We start from the raw sequence: 23,383 nt of genomic DNA on the forward strand, positions 1-23,383 counted from the left end.
CATGGCCTGAGGTTGGGGAGTGGAACTATGAAACTCAGGCTAACCCTCTTCGACCTCTTGATGTAGTCCCCCTATTGCTCTGCCAGACAATTATCGAGATGAACGGACAAGTCAATTAAAACTGCTAAGTCCTCTGCTAGCTCTCCCAAGGTGAAAGCATCCTTCTGTTCGTCTCGGAGTCTGTGGCAGTGTAGAGTGGCCAAGGTCTCCCTATTCCAACCACTCTCTTGAGCTAAGGTTGAAACTTGATAGCGTAGTCAGCCACTGACCGTCTGCCCTGTCGTATCTTCATCAGATGGTCCGAAGCTCGGCTTGCTCTAGTGGGGTGATGGAACACCCTCCTTACTGCACCATGAATTTCTCTGAAACCAAGCAAATCTCCAACCTTCATTCCCAATGCACAGTAGCCCAGGCCAGGGCTCTTCCAGTCAGAAGAGAGATAATGAAGGCCACCTTTCTGCTCTCCGAAGGGAGTCGGGACGCCAGGAGTTCAAACACTAATGAGCACTGGGTGACAATGCCGCGGCAAGAACCCAGGTCACTGTCGAATCTCTCTGGGGTTGGAAAATGTTCAGGCTCTGCACAGCGACTGACAGGCTCACTCAAATGACTCTGGCTTCCTTCTCTTGAAAGTGATCCACTTGACACATGGCAACCTGCAGGTCATGTATCTCCAGGCTCTGACTGGAAATCCTCTCAACATAACTGGCTACAGCAGATGAAAAACTCTGATACCCCACTGGATTCATGTTTGGCTGAATCATACTGTGATGAGGGAACTTGATGAGGATAACAAACACAAAATAATTTGCAGACGCTGGGATCGAAGCAACACTCACAGCTCGCTGGAAGAACTCCACCTCCTTCTTCTACTACCCATTGTTTTCCTACCTATGGTGTCCCTGCTTCCCCTCCCCCACCCCTTTGTCTTTCAAATTACTGGTTTTTCAACTGAAACTACAAGCATTCTTCAAATGCTTCCCCCTCCTTATTTCTTCAGTCCTGACGAAGGGTTCCGGCCTGAAACGGCGACTCATCGTTTCCTCCTTGATGAGGATAGTCAGGACCCAAATGCTGGGGTATCTGAGGCAAGGATCGAGACACGGTTTAAAGCTGGAATGAGAACTGAGCACCAAGAAAACGTGCGACAATATCTCTAGTAGGGCTTATGATTGAGCACTGAGGCTCCGTTCAGGTGCTATTTAAATTCTTGATTCTTGTTGTCCAAAACATGATTGCCAATTAGTTGGACAGTATGAACCCTTAAAGGGACCACACCAGATATCTATACTCCAGCGTCAGAGCATCTAAATCTTGGAAGCTAATGTCAGACATGACTTCTCCCCCACAAAGACATGCTTGCTGTTCTGAATCAGACCCTGTCACTCCAAATATTAATATATCCTGTCTATTAATATACCCTGAATTCTTGACATCTTACATTTAAAGGTCCCCCATGTGGCAGATGCTCTATTCCCTAAAAATAATCTCACCCAGTCAACTACTGCACAATCCTATCTAATACCTCCAAAATTTGCTCCACCCTCATTCAGGACTTTAACCTATGAACCAATCATATACTTCTACAAGTTATTTTAAACTTGAAGAATTATGGTCACTGGACCCAAAGAGCTCACCATCAGATAGTTCTACCACTTGCCTAGTTCATCCCCCCGAGGGACTCAGTGCGCAACTTCTCTGGTAGGTTATATATTGATGAAGAATGCTTTCCTGGACAGATTCCACTCCTTCCAAGATTTTCACACTATGGAAGGCGCAGTCCATAGTAGCAAATCTCTCACAAATATTACCCTATTAGGTTTACAACATTGACTTTTTCAGGAGGAGGAGGCGAGACTACAGACCCATCAAAATGACCATCCCCTCTCTATTTCTAAGTTCTACCCATATGACCTCACTGATTCCCCAAGGAGTATCATCTCTCAGGAACATTGTTATGTCCTCTCTCATCAAGGACACCCCCATCTCTCTTACCTCCACCTCTGTTACCTTTGCAATCTTTGTATCCTGGAGCACTGAATTGTCAATCCTGCTCTTCCTTCAGCCATGTTTATGTAACGGCTATTGAATCCCAGTTCCTGGAGTTAACCTATGCCCTCAGTTCATCCTCCCCTCTTGTCAAGCCTCTTGCATTTGAAATATGCACTGTAAACCACCTTTTACTATAGTTATGCCTATTTTGACAACAAAAAACCCAGGATGTGGATTACAACAGGAGATAGAAAGGCATGAAAAAAAGGGTAATGTTATGATAGTCATGGGGGATTTCGATATGCAGTTAGATGGGAGAATCAGTTTGGTGCTGGATCCAAAGAGAGGGAATTAGTAGAATACCGATCAGATGGCTTCTTAGAGCAGCTTGTGGCTGAGCACACTAGGGGAAAGGTAGTTCTGGACTGGGTGTTGCAAAATGAACCAGATTTGATTAGGAAGCTTAAGGTAAAGGGACCCTTAGGATGTAGTAGTCATAATCATTCGATGTTCAAAGTTCAAAGTAAATTTATTATCAAAGTATATGTATGTCACGATGTACAAGAAACACAATAGAATCAATGAAAGATCACAACCAACAGCACGAACAACAACCAATGTGCAAAAAAGGCTGTGCAAATACAAAAAGAAAGAGAAATAATAATATTAATATTAATAATAATGATTAAATAAGAAATAAATTTGAGAAGATGAGATGAAGAATCCTTGAAAGTGGGTTCAGTTCAATGGGAACAAGTCAGTGATGAGGCAATGAAGTTGAGTGAAGTTATCTCCTCTGGTTCAAGGGCCTGATGGTTGAAGGCTAATAACTATTCCTGAACCTGGTGGTGTAGGTCCTGAGGCTCTTGTACCTTCTTCCTGATGACAGCAGCGAGAAGAGAGCACGGCCTGCGTGGTGGGAGTCCTTGATGATGGATTTTACTTTCCTGTGAAAGCGCTCCATGTAGATGTGCTCAGTGGTAGGGAAGGCTTTAATGGGCTGTATCCACTACTTTTTGTAGGCTTTTCCATATTGGTGTTGGTGTTTCCACACCATGCTGAATTCAATATGATAGAATTCATCCTGCAGCCTGCGAGGGCAAAACTAAAGTCAGATATATTAGTATTACAGTGGAGTAAAAGGAATTACTGAGGCATGAGAAAGGAGCTGGTCAAAGTTGATTGGAAGGGAACACTATAAAGGATGACAGCAGAATAGCAATGGCTGGAGTTTCTGGGGGCAAGACAGAAGGTGCAGGATTGATACCAATGATGAAGAAGTATTCTGAAGGGAGAATAAGGCAGCTGTGGCTGACAAGGAAAGGCAAAGACAGCACAAAAGAAAAAGAGAAGACATGCAATATTGCAAAACTTAAATGGAAGTTAGAAGATTGGGAAGCTTCTAAAAACCAGCAGAAGGCAACTAAAAAGCCATAAGGAGAGAAAAGATGAAATATGAAGGTAAGATAGGTTAGTTGGCATCCAACTGTCTTGAAGGACAATGGGTGATGATGATCATCGTCACAAGCCCGGGCAGAAGGTATGGAGAACCTGAGATGCCCAGTTGACAAAATCCCCTTCTCGGTCTCACCAGTGTAATCCAAAGGAAAGCTTATTAAGCAATACACTTGGCACCAGCTTGGCTGCAGGAGCTGCCAGAAGGATGTTCAATGACATCCAGCCGCCTTTGGGGCTCCTCTCCAGATATGCTGTCTAGGTTTACTTCCGTAGCTTTCGTCTCTCCCAAGGCTGCTCACAAGACAGTGGGGCTATTTACTCGGAGCTGGGGATCTGGTTCCCGAGCACCAGGGCATGTCCAAATGCCAGTGGGCCTAGGTGCTACGCCAGGCCTCCTCCCCATCTTCCATAGTTCAGCCTGAGTCCGAAAGGAGCTCAGTTTCCATGTGTCACTAGTGAGGAAGCACTACATGAGGCTTGCTGTTGGAGAGGCTATGTACTGGCAGGGAGAGACATACATATTCAGCTCTCCTTTTTACAAGATTGCTAGCCTGCAGTGGAAGCTGAAAGTGAGAGTGACAAGCTCTACCCACTACACTACCTCACTAGACAACCATTTTGACACCAAGGTAAGATAGCCAATAATATAAAAGAGGATACAATAAGGTTTTTTTTCACATATATAAAGAGGACTAGAGAGGCAAAAGTGGATATTGGATTTCTGGACGATGATGCTGAATAGGTAGTAATGGGGACAAAGAAATGGTGAACAAACTTAATAAGTATTTTGTGTCAGTCTTCACTGTGAAAGACACTGGCAGAATGCCAAAAATTTGACAATGCTAGGGGCAGAAAGGTGTGTATTAACTGTTATTAAAGAGAAGGTGCTTGGGAAGCTGAAAGGTCTGAAGGTAGATAAGTCACCTGGATCAGATGGAATACACCCCTGGGTTCTGAAAAAAAGTAGCTGAAGGGACTGTGGAGGCATTAGTAATGATTTTTCAAGAATCACTACATTCTGGAATGGTTCTGGAGGACTAGAAAACTGCAAATATTACTCCACTCTTTAAGAAGGGAGAGAGGCAGAACAAAGGAAATTATAGGTCAGTTAGCCTGACTTTAGTAGTTGGGAAGATGTTGGAGTCTATTATTAAGGATGAGGTTTCTGGGTACTTGGAGAGATATGATCAAATCGGCCAATATCAGCAAGGTTTCCTTAAGGGGAAGTATTGCCTGACAAACCTGTTGGAATTCTTTGAGGAAGTAACAAGCAGGACAGACAAAGGAGAGTCATACATGAGGCTTCTTAACAAGGTAGGATCTCATGCTATTAGAGAAAAGATACTAGAATGGATAGAAAACTAGCTGACTGACTGGAGGCAAAGAGTTGGAATAAAAGGTGTCTTTTCTTGTTGCCTGCCTATCACTAAATATGGTCTGCAGAGGTCAGTGTTAGGACTGCTTCTTTTCACATTATATGTCAATGATTTGGATGGCTTTGTGGTAAAGTTTGCAGACGATATGAAGATAAAGTTAGGAGCTGGCAGTGTTGAAGAAACAGGGAGTCTGCAGAAGACTTAGATTGGGAGAATATGCAAAGAAATGGCAGATGGAATAAATATGGGTAGTGTATGGTTATGCACTTTGGTAGAAGGAATAAAGGCATGGACTATTTTCTAAATGGGTAGAAAATTCAAAAATTAGTAGTGCAAATTGACTTTGAGTCCTCGTGCAGAATTCCCAAGGCTAATTGGCAGATGGACTCGGTGGTGAGGAAGGCAAATGCAAAGTTTGCAATCATTTTGTGAGGACTAGATATAGTGCTGAGGGTTTATAAGGTATTTGTCAGACTGGACATGGAGTACTGTGAGGAGTTTTGGGCCCCATAACTTAGAAAAGATGTGCTGGAATTGGAAAGGACCCAGAGGAGATTCACAAGAATGATTCCAGAATGAAAGTTTAACATAATGAGCATTTAATGGCTCTGACTCTGTACTCACTGGAGCTGAAAAAAATGTGGGAGATCTCATTGAAACCTGTCTAATTTTGAAAGGCCTAGATAGAGTGGATGTGGAGAGGATGTTTCCTATAGTGGTGTAGTCTAGGCCCAGAAGGCACAGCTTCAGAACAGAGCTTCTGCCGTCTTCATTAAGAACAAAGTTGAAGAGGAATTTCTTGAAACAGGGGGTAGTGAATAAGTGGAATGATTGCCACAAAAGGTTGTGGAGGCCAAGTCTTTGGGAAAACTTAAAGCAAACCTTGATAGGTTCTTTATTAATAGGAGTGTCAAAGGTTATGGGGGGAAGGCAGGAGAATGGGGTTGAGAGGGATAATAAATCAATCATTATGGAATGAAGGAGCTGACTCGATGGGCCAAATGGCCTGTTCTACACCTATATCTATGGTCTTATGGTCTTTTGCTGCAGTATTATCGCTGATTACTTTATGCTCTTTAAAATGTTTGGCCACTGAGAAGTTCCGCTTGTGGCCGATTGGGATGAGGTGCTCAGCGAAGTGGTCCCCTAATTTACAATGGGTCTCACCAACGTCGAGAAGGCCACATCCAAAGCACCGGATGCAATAGACAACCCCAGCAGATTCACAGATGAAGTGTAGCCTCACCTGAAAGGACTGTTTGGAACTCTGAATGGAGGAGAGGAAGGAGGCCAAATGCAGAATTTCCCGGTGGCTAACATTTTAATTCCGATTCCCATACTCATTCCAACATGACAGTCTGTGGACTCAGGGTAGAGGAGTAACACCTTATATTCCGTCTATGTAGTTTCCATCCAAATGGCATGAATATTGATTCCTCCTTCAGGTAAAAAAATTCCCTCCCCCTCCCCTCATCTTCTATTCCCCACTTAGGCTTCTTACCTGTTCTCACCTACTATCACATCCCCCTGGGTCCCCTCCTCCTTCCCTTTCTCCTATGGTCCACTCTCCTCTCCTATCAGATCCCTTCCTCTTCAGCCCATTACCTTTCCCACTCATCTGACTTCACCTATCACCTTCTAGCTATCCTCCTTCCCCTCCTCCCTTTTTATTCTGCTGTCTTGCCCCTTCCTTTTCACTCCTGAAGAAGGGTCTTGACCTGAAACGTTAACTATTTATTCATTTCTATAGATGTTGCCTGACCTGCTGAGTTCTCCAGTATTTTCTGTGTGCTGCTTTAGATTTATAGCACCTACAGATTTTCTTCTGTTAATCTAAATACACTACACCAACACGTTGCCCTCTATTAACTCTCCTTCACATCTTCAAACAATTGTTAAATTTCTTCCAAGAACTCAAACAATTTGAAAACTAAACTCAGTAATATGTCTCTTCATCACTTGCAGTCATTTCTGATTTCCCCCTCCAAAAAAAAAATGAATGTGGAAACAGTACCCGTACCAGATTTAATTTTGGCAGAGATGTTCAGGACTCTACACCATGAAAATCCTGGTTGTTGGAGTGTCATTGCACTAACAATAAGTATATTGCTGACCACGACTTCAAAACATCCACTTTCACTCAGAAATTCTCTTCACATGGGCTATGCCAATATTTCTCAGCAGAATTCAAATCTACATGAATGCTGGAATGTCATGATGCCACCATTACATGTTAAAGTGTAATCTGCGTCATTTGGATGTGCTACGTCAAATTCTCATGGCTCACAGTGACTTGAGTGCACATTCTGGGTTGAATACTCAGTGCAGCACTGAAGATGTGCTGTGTTTCAAGTAACTCCATGGTCACCTTACCACACAGAGGTAATTATAAGTGATCCAAAGTCACATTCTGAAGAAGAACAAAAGAGTTTTTTGCATATCTCAACTTTCCTGCATTGCTTCCTTGACCATTAACACTAAAATAGGTGTGAATTTTTGTAACATGTGTATTATTAATATACTAGGATACTCAGGGTTAATTTGCTGATGTGATGAATTTACCTCGAGTGCTAATCATGCTTCACTTTCATCTTTAACAGCCAGTTATTCCAACGAGTCCTACAAGCAGCTCCACAACACCAACTAGCACCATCGGCATGTCATCAAAGTATGACAGTTCCACACTTCATGATGTCTTCATTCTATCTCCTCTTTCAGGAATGTACAGTCCCAGGTGAGTCCTTAGAGAGGGGAATTTCTGCTCTATTTTAAGCAATAACCAATCATTACTCTCATTGAAAATCTAACTTTTAACTATTTCAAATGAACTATTTCTGAAAATTTTAACATCGATAGTTACCATTGTGTTTTAGGGAAATGCCCTTCTGGGGAAGATTATTGTGTATAACATATTGTTTTATCTGGTGTTTCTGTGTGTCTTCAGATTGCCTTGTCATTGAGCATTATTTATAACAGTTTTCAACGTATGGTGATCACAAACACTGCTGAAAAGTTTATAAGCCAGGACAATTTTTTAAACCCATAGAGTCCTACAGCACAGAAACTGGCTCTTCAGCACAACTGTTCCATGCTGACCACAATTCCCAATTTTATTTGCCTGTGTTTGGCCCATATCCCTCTAAACCTTTCTTATCAATGTACTGTAGTTGTCCAAGTGCCTTTCCACTGACAACCCGCTGGGTGAAAAATTTCCCCCTCATGTTCCCATGAAGTTGTTCTCCTCTCACCAATATCTTGGAGGATCTCTACTGCCCCAACACATTGATGCATTCACAAATAAGGCACAACAAAGGCTCTACTTCATTAAGAGTTTAAGGAGATTTGGTGCATCACCAAAGACTCTTAGACATTTCTATAAATGTATAGTGGAAAGCTTTCTCACTGGTTGTATCACAGCCTGATATGGAACCTCCAGTGCAGAAGATCACAAGAGGCTGCAGAGGGTTGTAGATTATGCCATCTCCATCATGAGCAAAACCAACCTCAACTTCAAGGACATCTTCAAGAAGAGGTGTTGCAAGAACTCCATGTTATGGACTCATCATTAAGGACCCTCACCATCAGGGACATGCCCTCTTCTGTTACTACCATCAGCGAGGAGGTACAGGAGCCTGAAGAGCCACACTCACAGCCTCCTTCTTCCACTCCATCATCAATTTCTGAACAGCCCACAAACCCACGAACACTACCTCATTATTCTTTTTTTTTGCACTTCTTATTTATTTTGTAATTTATAGTCATTTTTGTCTTTGTTATCAGTTGCTGGTGCAAAACAACAAATGTCCTGTCCTATAGCACAGTAATAATGAACCTGATTCCGATTCTAAGCTTTACACTCTTTATACCAACCGACAGGGCAAATGATGGCTGTTAAACTTGCTTTGGCTTCTTGTTGGTTTTTGACCTCTTTTCCCTTTTCTTTAAGGGATGAATTGGGGATAGTGCCTTGTGACGATTTTGGCAAGTATGGGATGGCAAAAGCTGGAATTAAAGGCTCCGAAACTTCCAGTTACTTTCTGGACCATGAGAGTGGAAAATATTACACACTAATGGAAGGAGAGGGCCTGGCCATGAGTTCTGAGTATGAGAGAGGAAGAGCAACTGGTCTGCGGAGAAGAGAGAAAACACCAGCTCATGGTAACTTATGTATCTTGTAACAGTTTGCTTTTATTATGAATTGCTATATTTCTCTGTGGTTGATCTTTGAGATCCATCTGTTCTTCTGGGACTTCTATATAACATCGAAGGTTTTATGGGGAAAGCAAAATAAGAAAAAGAATTCCCAAAGTTTTGTAGCAATACACACAAAATGCTGGAGGAACTCAGCAGGCCAGGCAGCATCTATGGAAAAGGGCAGAGATGACGTTTCAGGCCGAGACCCTGCTGCAGAACTGGAGAAAAAAAGATGAGGAGTTAGAGTAAGAAAGTTGGGGGAGGGGAGGAAAAACGCAAGATAATTGGTGAAACTGGCAGTGAGGAGGGGTGAAGTAAGCTGGAACGTTGATTGGTGAAACAGATACAGGGCTGGAGAAAGGAAATCTGATAAGAGAGGACAGAAGGCCATGGAAGAAAGAAAAGGGGGAGGAGCACCAGAGAGAGGTGATGGGCAGGAAAGGCGATAATGTGAGAACGAGAAATGGGAATGGTGAGGGAGAGGGATGGGGGGGATTACCAGAAGTTTGAGAAATTGATGTTCATGCCACCAGGTTGGAGGCTACCCAGACAGAATATAAGGTGTTGATCCTCCAAACTGAGTATGGCCTCATCGCAACAGTAAAGGAGACCATGGACTAACATGACAGAAAAGGACTGTAAATGTTTTGATTATATTGTATATGGAGTTCTGTACTCAACTAACTTAATTCAAGACTCCTTCTTGGCTGAATCTATCCCAGATGTTAATCATTGTAACGTGATTATATTAAGAATGACTCTTAGTGATGTATGGTGGGAGGTTTGGAAAAGGCCCAAACAGACGAATTTTCCAAATCGCACACAAGTTAAAATCCAGCCTCCTTATTAAACCTCTTGCATATAAACTGGTGCAATTTAGGCACATTGAGACCTATTTCCAAATCCTTCATTCCCCACACCCACCTTCACGTAAGCTAGCCATGCAGTCTCACGGGGGTGGGGGGGGGGTCAAAAATAATATATACAGTGCCTCTAAAAAGTATTCATCCTCTTGGAAGTTTTCATGTTTTATTGTTTTACAACATTGAATCACAGTGGATTTAATTTGGCTTTTCTTGGCACTGATCAACATAAAAAAATTATTTTGTGTCAAAGTGAAAACAGATCTCTATAAAGTGATCTCCACTAATTACAAATATAAAACACAAAATAATTGATTGCATAAGTATTCACCCCCTTTCATATGACACACCAAATCATCACTGGTGTAGCCAATTGGTTTTAGAAGTCACATAATTAGTTAGATGAAGATAGGTGTTTCAACTGATAGTAGTAAAAATACACCTGTATCTAGAAGGTCCAACTGCTGGTGAGTCAGTATGCTGGCAAAAACTACACCATGAAGGCAAAAGAACACTCCAAGCAATTCTGCAAAAAGGTTATTGAAAAGCACAAGTCAGGAGATGGATACAAGAAAATTCCCAAGACACTGAATATCCCTTGGAGTACAGTTAAGTCAATCATCAAGAAATGGAAAGAATATGGCAATATGGCAGAGCTGTAAATCTGCCTAAAGTAGGCCGTCCTCAAAAAATGAGTGATCGTACAAGAAGGGGACTAGCGAGAGAGGCCACCAAGAGACCTATGACAATTCTGGAGGAGTTACAAGCTTCAGTAGCTGAGATGGGAAAGACTGCGCATACAAGTGTTTTCCCGATGCTTCACTAGTTGCAACTTAATGGGAGAGTGGCAAAGAGAAAGCCACTGTTGAAAAAACTCACATGAAATCTTGGCCAGAAGCTATGTGGGAGACTCTGAAGTCAGCTGGAAAAATGTTCTATGGTTTGATAAAACCAAAATTGAGCTTTTTGGCCATCAGACTAAACTCTATTTTTGGTGTAAGCCAAACACCACACATCATCAAAAACACATCAGCTCTACCGTGAAGCATGCTGTAGGCCTTGGAAGGCTTGTGAAGGTAGAGGGTACAATGAATACAACAAGATACAGGGAAATCCTGGATAAAAAAAACCTGTTACGGTCTGCAAGAGAACTGTAACTTGGGAGTAGATTTGTTTTCCAACAAGACAATGACCCAAGCATAAAGCCAAAGCTACACAGGAATGGCTTAAAAACAACAAAGTTAATGTCCTGGAATGGCCAAGTTAGAGTCCTGACTTCAATCCAATTGTGAATGTGTGGCTGGACTTGAAAAGTGCTGTTCCCTCATGATCCCCATGCAATCTGACAGAGCTTGAGTAGTATTGTAAAGGAGAATGGGGATACAGTACATTGCAGTGTCCAGATGTGCAAAGCTGATATGGTCTATCCACACAGACTCAAGGCTGTAATTGCTACCAAAGGGGCATCTATTAAGTACTGTCTTGAAGGTAGTGAATACCAATGAAATCAATTATTTTGTGGTTTATATTTGTAATTCTTCAAGCTCATAGGACGATATGTTTCAATTCCTTTGATAAGGTAACTCAGGTCATAGCATAGAGATCTTGAGGTGGGATATGGTGGGTGGCAGATGCTTCCCAGGGGTCATCAGGTGGACCCCCCCCCCTTAGATGTTTTGTCAGTTTAAGCCCACTACATCTCCAAAGGGCCCAACAGTGTGACGTGGCATCCCATAGGTCATTTTAGGGCCCAGCTGCCGTCACTCCTCTTCATCCATACCCAGTGGCCGCTTTGATTGTCTGCCTCTGATTGTTCTTTCGTAGCTTGCTGCTGGCCCTGGCCTTGGACTCCCAATCCCTTCAGCAATCTGACTATGGAAGTAGCCACAAGTCCTCTGCAGCCGACCTCTACTGGGACAGTCTACACCTTCCATCCAGACTGCTCAGCATCCGGGGAAAAGTTATTTTGTAGTCTATATTTGTAATTAATTCAGATCACTTTGTAGAGATCTGTTTTTACTTTGACACAAAAGAGTCTTTTTCTGTTGATCAGTGTCAAAAAAAGCCAAATTAAATCCACTGAGATTCAATGTTGTAAAACAACAAAACATGAAAACTTCCGGCGGGGGGTGCGGTTGTGGTAGTGGTGATGAATACATTTTATAGTCACTGTACATGACCCCTGGAAAAGTGTTAATTGCCAAGCTGGTCAAACACAGTCATGGACACCACTGTGTGAGAGAAACAATCTGCAATATCATTTAGCCACACCCAGGAATCATCTTGCTCTATTCTGAGATATTTGCCACTCACATTCAGCCTTTCCATATTGTAACTCCCTTGGAAATAACTTCATGATTTCATCTGATCCAGCTCTGCACATTCTGTTAAAGATTAAAATTGATACAGAGACTTTTCACGACGGCAATTCACACAAATTATTCCTGCATGTACAGTACTGCCACCCATTTTACATTGGTAAGTGAGACAGATCGGCAAGGTGACTCGGCAGTAAAGAAGGAGACCTTCTGGTGGAGGTTGAGGAAAGTATGCTACCCATGCTCCATGACACATCCTTTCCTTACTTCATCTCCACCTGAGTAAGCCTGATGAATCACAATGCAATGGTAAAATGGCATCCTGAAAATGTTCCTCTTCTCTAACGTTGTCAGCCACCCTTTATTCTTCTTCTTAAAGTTGAAACACAGAATGCCATTTGATTTCAGTGAGGTTATAAAACTTGTCATGCTTATAACTTAACAGTGGATCCTCCTTTCCATTGACTTTAGGTCATTCATTCAGTGTGCTGTGATGAGACAAACATGTTGATGTGAATAATTCCTGTTTATGGTTGTGCTATTGGCAAAGGGCAGCTCCTCTCAATGACTCTAGATCCTGAATATTCAGCTGACGTTCTGAGCTCTCTTTCACATATGTTGAAGCTGATATCGTTCACGTCAGAAATTTCTCATGCTAATTGTACTTCAAAACATTTCACTGATTGCAAAATATTTCGGATGTAAAAAGTGGGAAGTAAATCTAAGTTTGTTCTTACGCAAACAAGAGAAAATCTGCAGATGTTGGAAATCCAAGCAACACACACAAAATACTGGAGGAACGCAGCAGGCCAGGCAGCATCTATGGAAAAAAGTACAGTGGGCATTTCGGGCCAAGACACTTCATCAGAACTCATGAAGGGTCTCAGCCCAAAGCGTCAACTGTATTCTTTTCCGTAGATGCCGCTTGGCTTGCTGAGTTCCTCCAGCATTTTGTGTGTGTGTTGCTAAGTTAGGTCTACAGTTTCAATCATAACAGAAAGCTCTTGAAGTGTGACTGGTAACTCTTGACTTTGATGGTAGTAGTACATTGTAAGTTCACAAACATTATTATATATTTGATCTCTATATTCCAATTGCTTATATTTCTATATTCTAAATTGTTCTCCTCCAAAGTCATCCACTATTTCTGCCTTACCTGGAGTAAATGCTTCATAGTTACTAGATATCTTTTCTTTTTGTTCACTCTGTGAGTGCACCACAATGATCAATGATATGGATGTTTTTCTCAAAGAATTTCCATCACATTCCATATTATGTCTCTACTCACCCAATGTTCTCCGTCTCTTATCAATGAATTCTCTTTATATTCTGTGAATCATCTATCAATACTTAGCCCCAATCATATGAGCAATATTGTATTTAACTACACAATATTAAATGTCCTCCAAACATCCAGATCTACTCTTTCTTTTCATCTCCTCCTCTCTACCCAGCTAACAATATCCACAAAAAAAAATTAGGTTTGTCAAATAAGTTTTACCTTTAATGAAACAATGTTGATATTATTATTCTGAGAGCTCCAATGATATTCCAGTCCAGTTTAAGCTTTGTATTTGGGACACTGTAAGTATCAAAACTATGGCTCGTGAGAGACACTGGTTCTCTACTAGCTCTTGCTTTAAGTGGGCAACCCCAGTGGTTCAGCCTTTTATGTGGGTTCAGCCTTTGCCACTAGCTGACTAACCTGCACAATGGTAGAAAACGTCAACAATCCAAGCCAAATGCCACACAAGCATCAACCAACTGGCAACACCCCCCCCCACCCCCCATGTGCCTCAATGCTCTCCTACACTCTGCTATTCCAGCAGATGGTGGAAGGGTGCTGACTTACGGTGAAGGAAATGAAAAAGGATCTGTTGGATAACCTCAAGCGCCCCTGACCAAGAAGGTCTGATTTCAGGCCTCATTTTCTCAGTATGAATGGCGGTGTGCTGGCAGGGAACAGCATGGGCACTGGTAAAATTGTACTTCACTTGCGTTCAGCTCCAGTGTCTGAGTTGCTGATTTTCAGTGACTGCCACTTCTTGTATATTTGCCAACGCCTGTGCAAGTTATGGTTCTGAGCTGTTGGAAAGAAGGAAGGGCTAAGAGTGGGGAATGCAGTGGATTGCCTCCAGATGACATTCGCAGCATATAAACTGGAGCAAATTGTGGAATGAGAGGGAAGTGGGATTGGAGTAGGTGAATTAGTTAAAAGGTCTAGTGTCCTATGTTGGATATTTAGATTTATTTATTACCTGTAAGTGATAACATACAATGAAATATGCAGTTTGCATTTGCTTAAGGATGTGCTGGGGGCAGCCCTCAGGTGTTGTCACACATTCTGGCAACAACACAGCATGCCCACAATGCTCGGCAGAACAACACAGAACATGACAAGCAACAGAAAAAACAACAGCAGCAAAATAAACCCCCTTCTTCCCATTCCCCACCCCCACCCACCCATATGCACAGACAGTCTTTCAACTCCAGGACTGGCCTCCATTCTCCAGACTTCAGCCACAGGACTTCCAAATAACCTTCAGGCTTTGATCTTCAATATAAATCCCCAGACTAGCTGATGATGGGACCCCAAACTCCAGGCTCGAACTCTGGGCGTGCCGACTCACCAACCCTCAGGCCTTCTCACGTTTCCTGCTCCCATGGACAATCAATCCTGGGAACCGCCAACCTGGAACAGTACAACATCCACGGATGTCCTTCATAACCCATCCACATCACTGGCCAAGTGTGAAGCGGAACAGCGATGCCCACATTGTTGTCCTCCAGTGCGGAGCGGAGGGCTAGACTGCAGATGTTCTTCATCACCATCCGTGTCACTGGACTTCAATCATGGAGATGAGGCCTGACCTGTAACTCCTTTACATCCATGTCCCTAAACCCTAATCTTACCTCTAGTTCCCCCACATCCTTGTCCCTAAACCCTAACTTGACTCCCAACACCCCTCTCTGAACCCAAAGCCCTCCCTAGGAACTTAAGCAACAACTAAGGCTGGGATAATTTTATGTTGATGGCTGTCAGTAAGCAAACTTTTAATGCACTGTCAGAGAGATTACTAGGTATTTGTGGGAAATAATCTATGCATACATCTATTGCTTTGCCACTTTAAAGTAGGGCCAAGATTTTTCTACTTTTTGGAAGTGTTGATGAAGCTGCTGGGGAAAGGCATCAAAGGAAGAAGCAACTTCAGAAATAGAGACTTTGAATTGGAGGTGCATCATTGGAGTCTCAAGCAACCAACAGGAAGTTGCTGGGGAAGAGCACAAACTGTTTCTTTCTTTGCCATTCATATTTCAGGATTACCACAGACAGCAAAACAGGAAGTAAAATGCAATATTTTAAATAATTTAATATTTTGAAATCCACAAGATGAAGAAATCTATTATATTTTCTCATGTTTTTGTAAGGGAGTTGCAATGGGCAGACATTCAGAAATAGTTCTGTTTCACAAAGAATTGGCTAAACTAGGACTTAACTGTCATAATGTCAATGCCTCAGCACTCCACCCACAGCTTATGTTGGCTAGATCACCTATAACATACACAGAAACAGCTTTTAACTCTCTAGTTAAGGATTGCTTCTGTACTAGTGGCCCAAACAGATCAACAGTGTGCAAGTAATACTGTGTACTATTTGACTCTTTGATTTTGCACATCACATGCCCAGGAATGTATTTTAGGAACTGCAAGCCTGTGTCCTGAGTTTGCTCACTCACTTGCCCAAGTGAGGCTGAAGCAGACTTAGAGCACCATTTCTCAATGACTACTCAAAAGTACTTGTCTGGCTAAAGTGTTCTAGAATGTTATTATGTTTTGTAACTCCAAAACATAAAAGAAATTAAAATAAAAACACGGAGCTGGGGATAATGTGTCCTTACTTTAGTGAGGTGTGCGATAAAGATGTGATGGTGTAATGACGTCTGGCATTCACGTACTGTTACATACATTCCGTAATGAATTATGTAAACAAACAAGAATGCTTAAGCAAACAATACATTTGCAATATTACTTAAATATTACCAAAGTATTAACTACACAAGTGTCCTGAGGGTGTAGAAGTGCTAAATAGGTTAAAGTTCCATCATTCTTTACTGCACTATTTTCAAAAGATTTGCTAATTCGGACAGGCCTGGAAGATAATCCAAATTATTGATGATAGCCTTCTAACAACTGAAAGTGCCAGTGTCCTCAATGGCTATTACTTGAAGGGCTTGGCAGCTCAAGATTGTGCAGAGTAGTTCACGATTTACGATGAAGATTTTCAGGTGTGAACACACATCTTGTATGACTAGAATGGGAAGCAGATGTTCGAAGTGCCATTTTCTGTAAGAAAATACTTAATGTAACATACATCACAGTTGGAGGTCTGAAAATAACAAACCTTTCTTACAGCAACAGAGAAGCATTGAAGTTGCATAATTTAGTTGCACACTTTGAGTTATCCCTTAGTTTTCACATACAGTAGTATGCATTTTATGGTTGGTTTAAAGTGCATTTATAGATAATTACAAAATGTTCTTCCTTTTTTTATATATAAGGCACTACAATAATGTAAGTTGTTTTTGTTTTCGATAGCTTCTTAAGGAGCAGACATTAACAAAGCTTTTTAAATTTCTCAATTGCTTATTTTGTCATTTAATTTAATTTCTGTGTCTTCCCTGAATCTTCCTTTCCCTTCTGACATTCTTGTTTCGAGCTTGATTACTTAGTTTGATTTCAGCTTTTGGCTCACTGTTCATAATCCTTAATCCTTAATCATGAAGTTGAGGCAACTTGTATTATAAATTTCCACCTCTATGACCGAAGCTGGGCAAAATCGTTTTATTTGATTAGTTGTCATATTTTCTGCCATTAACAACTCTGCTCTTCTCAAATTGTTTTCCTTGTTTGTTCCATATACTTCCAGGTTAATGAAATAGCTGTTGTTGAATGTCAATACACCTCAAGGACAAAAAGTTAGCTGAGTATCAACTTACAAACTGCTATTGTGGTTTTCGAGAGATACTGAGGCCCTGGTTAAGTAAAAAAAAGAAGATGCATGGCAGATTTAGGCAGGCAGGATCAAATAAGGTACTTGAGGAGTATGAGAAATGCAAGAGAACACTTAAGAAGGAAATCAGGAGGGCTAAAAAAAGAGATGAAGTTGCTGTAGCAGACGAGGTGAAGGAGAATCCTTAGGGCTTTTACAGATATATTAAGAGCAAAAGGATAGCAAAGGAACAAAATTGGTCCTCTGGAAGATTAGAGTGGTAATCTATGCTTGGAGCTGAAAGAGACAGGGGAAACCTTAAAAGGATTTTTTTGCATCTGTGTATACTCGGGAGACAGACTATAGATGTGAGGCCACGCAGCAATGAGGTCATGGACCATCTTACAGTTTGCTGTCTTGTGGCAAATTAAGTTGATAAATCCCCAGGGCCTGACAAGGTGTTCGCTCAGATCCTGTGGGAGGCAAGTGCAGAAATTGCTGGGGCCCTAGCACAGATATTTAAATCATCCTTAGTGACAGGTGAGGTGCCAGAGGATTAGAGGATAGCCAATGTTGTTCCTTCCTTTAAGAAACAGTCTAAAAATAAGTCAGAAAATTTTAAGCCAATGACCCTGACATCAGTAGTGGGAAAGTAATTAGAAGGTATTTGAAAGGACAGGATTTGTAAGTATTTGGACTGGTTAGGGATAATCAACATGGCTTTGTGTGTGGTAAGTCGTGTCTAACCAATGTTATAGAGTTTTTCGAAGAAATTACCAGGAAAGCAGATGAAGGCAAGACTGCGGATATTGTCTACATGGACTTCAGCAAGGCATTTGGCAAGGTCCCACATGAGAGGTTGGTCAAGAAGGTTCAGTCACTTGGCATTCCAGATGGAGTAGTAAACTGGATTAGATATTGGCTTTGCAGAAGAACCATAGAGATGGTGGTAGATGGTTGCCTTTTGAACTGGATGCCTGTGACTGGTGGAGTGCCACAGAGATCAGTGCTGTGTCCGTTGTTGTTTGTCATCTTTAGCGGCAATCTGGATGATAATGTGGTTGACTGGTTCATTTGTAGGTGACACCAGAATTCAGGGTGTAGTGGACAGCAAGGAAGACTAGAGAAGCTTGCAGTGGGATTTGGACCTGCTGGTGAAATTGGCTGAAAGATGGCAGATGGAATTTAATGCAGACAAATGTGAGGTGATGCTCTTTGTTAGGGTCAGTCTTACACAGTAAACAGTTGGGCACTGAGGAGAGAAGTAGAACAAGGGAATCTGGAAATACAGGTGCATAATTTATTAAAAGTGGCATCACAGGCAAATAGGGTCTCAAAGAAAGCCTTTGGACATTGGCCTTCATAAACCAATGTATTGAGTACAGGAGTTAGGATGCTATGTTGAAGTATGAGATGTTGGTGAGGCCTAATTTGGAATATTGTGTGCTGCTTTTGTCACCTTAATAAAATTGAAAGAGTGCAGAGAAAATTTACAAGGATGTTGCTGGGTCTTGAGGGTCTGAATTATACGGAAAGATTGTAAAGGTTAGGACTTTGTCCCAAGAACATAGAAGATTGAGGGCAGATTTGATAGAGGAACGTAAATTTATGAGGGGAATAGATAGGGTAAATGCAAGCAGACTTTTTCCACTGAAATTGGAACTAGAGGTGACAGGTTTAGGATGAAATGTGAAATATTTAAGGGGAACAAAATGGGAAATTTCTTCACTCAGGGGGGTGAGAATGTGGAATGAGCTAAGAGCACAAGTGATGGATGTGGAGTGGATTTCAACATTCAAGAGAAATCAAAGTTCAAAAGTTCAAAGTTTAAAGTAAAATTTATTATCAGAGTGCATACTTGACACCACATACAATGCTGAGATTCTTTTTCTGCGGGCAGAATTAGCAAATTTATAGAACAGTAACTGTAAACAGGATCAATGGACAACAAACTGCAACTGCATATATAAATAAATAGCGATAAATAATGAGTGTGAAATAACAAGATGAAAGAGACCTTAAATGAGAGTAGTTATCCACTATTGTTCAAGAGCCTGATGGTTGAGGGGTAGTAAATGTTCTTAAACCTGCTGGTGCAAGTCCTGAGGCTCCTGTACCTTCTACCTGTTGGCAGCAGTGAGAAAAGAACATGGCCTGGGTGGTGAGGATCTTTGATGATGGATGCTGCTTTTCTATGGCAACGTTTCATGTAGATGTGCTCAATGGTTGGGAGGGTTTTACTCGTGGTGTACTGGGCCGAATCCACTAGGATTTTCTGTTCAAAGACATTGGTGCTCCCCTACCAGGCCGTAATGCAGCCAGTCAGCACACTTTGGATAGGTATGTGGAAGGGAGGGTTATGAATGGCTATGGTCCGAGTGCCTGTCAATGAGACTAGGCAGATTAATGGTTTGGTATAGACTAGATGGGCTGAAGAGCCTTTTTCTGTACTGCCATGTTCTTTGACTCTGCTACAGAATAACAATATTACAGTGGATTTTCTCCTTACTCAACCAATAATATCCAAAAAGGCTAGAATATAATTTCATTGTTAACTTCAAACTTTGATTGATAATGATAATTTAGGTTTGTAGTTTGCAAATCATGTGATTGTAAGGTAGATGCATTGCATTGTTAATATTGATTTGCTTTTGCATGCTTGATCTTAAGCAGAACTCTATTACTCCCAATATCTGTGCCTAATCAGAAACACAATTGGCTTGATGATAGGAAAGAAAGGATGATGGTGGAAATTTGTTTCTTGGACTGGAGGCCAGTGACTAGTAGTGTGCCTCATGGGTCAGTGTTAAGCCCATGGTCATTTGTCATCTATGTTAATGACTTGGATAAGACTCTATAAGACATGGTTAATATATTCGTAGGTGATGCTCAAATAGGTGGTATCATGGAAGGTTACCAAAACTTATAGGGGGATCTTGACCAGCTAAGTAAATGAGCTGAAGGATGGCAAATGAAGTTTAATTTGGGTAAGTACAAGGTACTGCGTTTTGGAATGTCAAATCAGGGTCAGAGAATCACAATGAATGGTAGGGCCATGGGGAGTATTGTAGAGATAGACAGTATGGTGAAGAAGGCTTTTGACACTTGTTTTCATTAGTCAGTGTATTGAGTATAGCAGACGGGAGATTTTACTTTAGTTGTGCAATATGTTAGTGGGGTCATATTTGAAGTATTGTGTCCATTTTTTTCTGCCTGGCCACACTGGAGCAAGAACCCGATATGACTTTACAAGCTGTCACTCAAGAACATCGGTGTTGGATCAACCTGACTTGTTAAACAGAACCATATCAATGCAGTTTCCAATGGTCCATGCATCAACACTAAGCAGGTCTCCAAGTGGACAAACACAGCTTGTTTGGAACTGAGGTGTGTGGCATTACACAGGAAAATGGCAATACAAGAAACACATTTGCACCAAATGCCAATGCCGTGATTGCAAAGAAGTCTTTTGCCGTCCTTCATAGTTTTCTAGGCCAATGACACACAAGGGCAAGGAGCTTCAAAAGCCATCTAAATTTACAAAGAATTTAATGGTCACGTTGAAAGTTGACTTCACCTCCAGGGGAAGGTACGTAAACATATTTATCAACAATCAGTTGGCTAAACTACAGCTCAACAGGCATTAGACATCACCATTATCTCCAAATGCATATGGCAGGCACTTGGGTTTCCATCAGTGAAATCAACTCATCATTCCGCCTGCAGTGCATAGGATGGAACCAAGTCAATGCTATGGGTCAATTAACAGACTATCCAGATCTGAGTGTCCTTGTCTTTGACTGGATGGAAGAGTTTGATCTCTGGAGCATCCCTCTGGATGAGGTCTATACAAAGACATAGGCCATTCAATTCATGCCGTACAACCATTATGTGTGACCATAAAATAACTGGAACAGTGCTATGCAGCAGTGTTTCAAGAACGTTTAGCTTGTTGCACCAAATTGAAAGCAGACTCCATCTCCATCCAGACGCAAAGCCAATTTTCCGTCCCAAAAAACCGCTCCCATGCGCATCCTTACCAAGTGTAAAGCAGGAGCCAGATTGTCTTCAGCAAGCTAATGTGATCAAAGCAGTCAGCTGCTCACACTGGGCAGCTCCAATAGTCATTAGCCAGAAAGCCAATGGTACAGTGAGGTTATGTGCAGGCTTCTCAACTGGTCTCAATGCGGCTCTGGAGACACTCCTGTATCCATTATCGATTGTAAAACTGAATAGTGATCGCTTTCAGCTAGAAGTGGCTGAAAATTTCACAGGAGCTTCTCACCATTACAACACATATGGGATTGTCTACCATTCTCTGTCTGCCTTTCAATTTTACAATAGCTTATGAATGGCATGCTGAGTGGTATTGACAGTGTTGACGACATCAATGATGACATCATTGTGACAGGCTTGGGTCAAGCAGAACTATGCCAATGCCTGGACCACAAACTACACGACATTAGATTGCAAGTCTGGGCAGAAATACACAGCCTCCTGATGTCTTCAATCAAGTGCCTGGGATTCATCATAGATGAGCACAGTCGTCGCCCAGATGCGGAAAACATCACTGCTATCTTAAAGATGCCTCTACCATTAGATGTCAGCACTTTACAATAATTTTTGGGCATCATCAGTCATTATTCAGCATTTCTCCCAGGAATGCACCAGCTGAGGGAAACACTCAATGCCCTGCTCAACATCCTACATCTATCCCATATCTTCCCTGATGATTCTAAGAAAGCTGTCATGCATGCAGCCACATCCCTGACCAGAATAGACAAATCAAAAAGGAAACATTGAGAATAATTTTTTGCTGTGAAGAAATTCCACAAGATGTTTAATGGCAGATGCTTTACTCTCTTTACTGGCTACAAGCCACTGTTGTCCATCTTCAGATCTAAAAAGGGCATCCCAGTGTATACAGCTAACACTCTACAAAGGGGAACAGTGAAGTTACTAGCCTACAATTTCAAAATCAAGTACATATCAATCCAGGAATTTGGTCAGGTGGATGCCCTCTCCAGACTTATGAATCAGCTTGTAACTGAAAATGAAGATGGTTGTGGATACAATTTTAATGGATTCTGAAGTCCATCAGGTTGTATTGGACACTGTTGAAGGTCTAATGGTGATGATCGACAAGAGCAGAAACAATTACAGATCTTCTTCTTCAGTATCTCCAGATACCTCATTGATGGATAGCCAGTCAAGACTGAGAAAGATTTCGTATCCTCTCACCAATGCCATACATCACTCTCAACAGTGGACTCCTGCCTAATGCTTGGAGACAGAATAGTACTTCCACAAAGACTTCGACCAAAAGTTCTGAAACAATTTCATCTTGGTCAGCCAAAGGTACAGGAAGTTCATCAGGCAGAAGTACAAACACAGAGTTGGGCCTTCATCTCCTCCATGAAACATTCAATTTACCCTGACTGAACTAACCACCAGCACCAGTTCAGCCATAAGCAACATCACAACAAGAAAGTAGATAAGAAGGACTGATCACCAGTGTGAAAAAGTTGTTCCAATCCAAATCAATCCTGCAGATAAACATCTTCAAGAGGAAGGTGCTTTGAATTTGAGATTTTGTAGTTGAGTGGATTTACCGAATAAAGGAGTATTTCAAGTTCCATCTTTTTTCTATTGTCTGGCTTTGGGTCTCAGCAGTAGCTATAGGCAAGCAAACCAGCAATGGCACTAAAGAAAGCAGTGCAAGCTGACTCTTTCTAGATACTGCCCGCTGCTTTGTTGAGGAGTAGACATGGACTCTGACTCTGGACTTACGTTACTGGTTTAGTTGCATGACTTCTATAACATTGATCAGTTTTCTATGTGTGGCTTGTACGGCCCAGAACTAGATGGAACAACAGAAAGAGTAATGAATTTTTGGAGATCTCTACATATAGTAGATTGTGGAATATCCACTGTTGAGCAAATTTAAGATAGATCAATAGATATTTAGGTATTCAGTGATTTGAGGAACTTTGAGTCAGTGGTGCTGAGGTAAAATATCAGCCATGGCTTTATCGAATGGCAGAGCAGGCAACAATTGAAGATTGAAGTAACACACAAAATGCTGGAGGAACTCAGTAGATCAGGCAGCATCCATGGAAAAGAGTAAACAGTTGACATTTTGGCCTGAGACCCTGAATTAACACACATAAAATACCATATGACGCTGAGGGC

At 41.6% G+C, this 23,383-nt stretch overlaps 1 protein-coding gene across 1 annotated transcript in view; it reads left to right on the top strand.

Annotated features, from left to right (window-relative positions):
• si:ch211-26b3.4 (connector enhancer of kinase suppressor of ras 2) overlaps positions 1-23,383 on the top strand; it is an 841,707-nt gene that overhangs the window by 531,074 nt on the left and 287,250 nt on the right. The window contains exons 10-11 of the mRNA XM_063060466.1: positions 7,427-7,560; positions 8,773-8,984. Coding sequence (XP_062916536.1) covers positions 7,427-7,560; positions 8,773-8,984 — 346 coding nt within the window. The remainder of the gene's footprint in view (positions 1-7,426; positions 7,561-8,772; positions 8,985-23,383) is intronic.

The sequence above is a fragment of the Mobula hypostoma genome, chromosome 10 (assembly GCF_963921235.1).
Source record: "Mobula hypostoma chromosome 10, sMobHyp1.1, whole genome shotgun sequence".
Classification (NCBI taxonomy): domain Eukaryota; kingdom Metazoa; phylum Chordata; class Chondrichthyes; order Myliobatiformes; family Myliobatidae; genus Mobula; species Mobula hypostoma.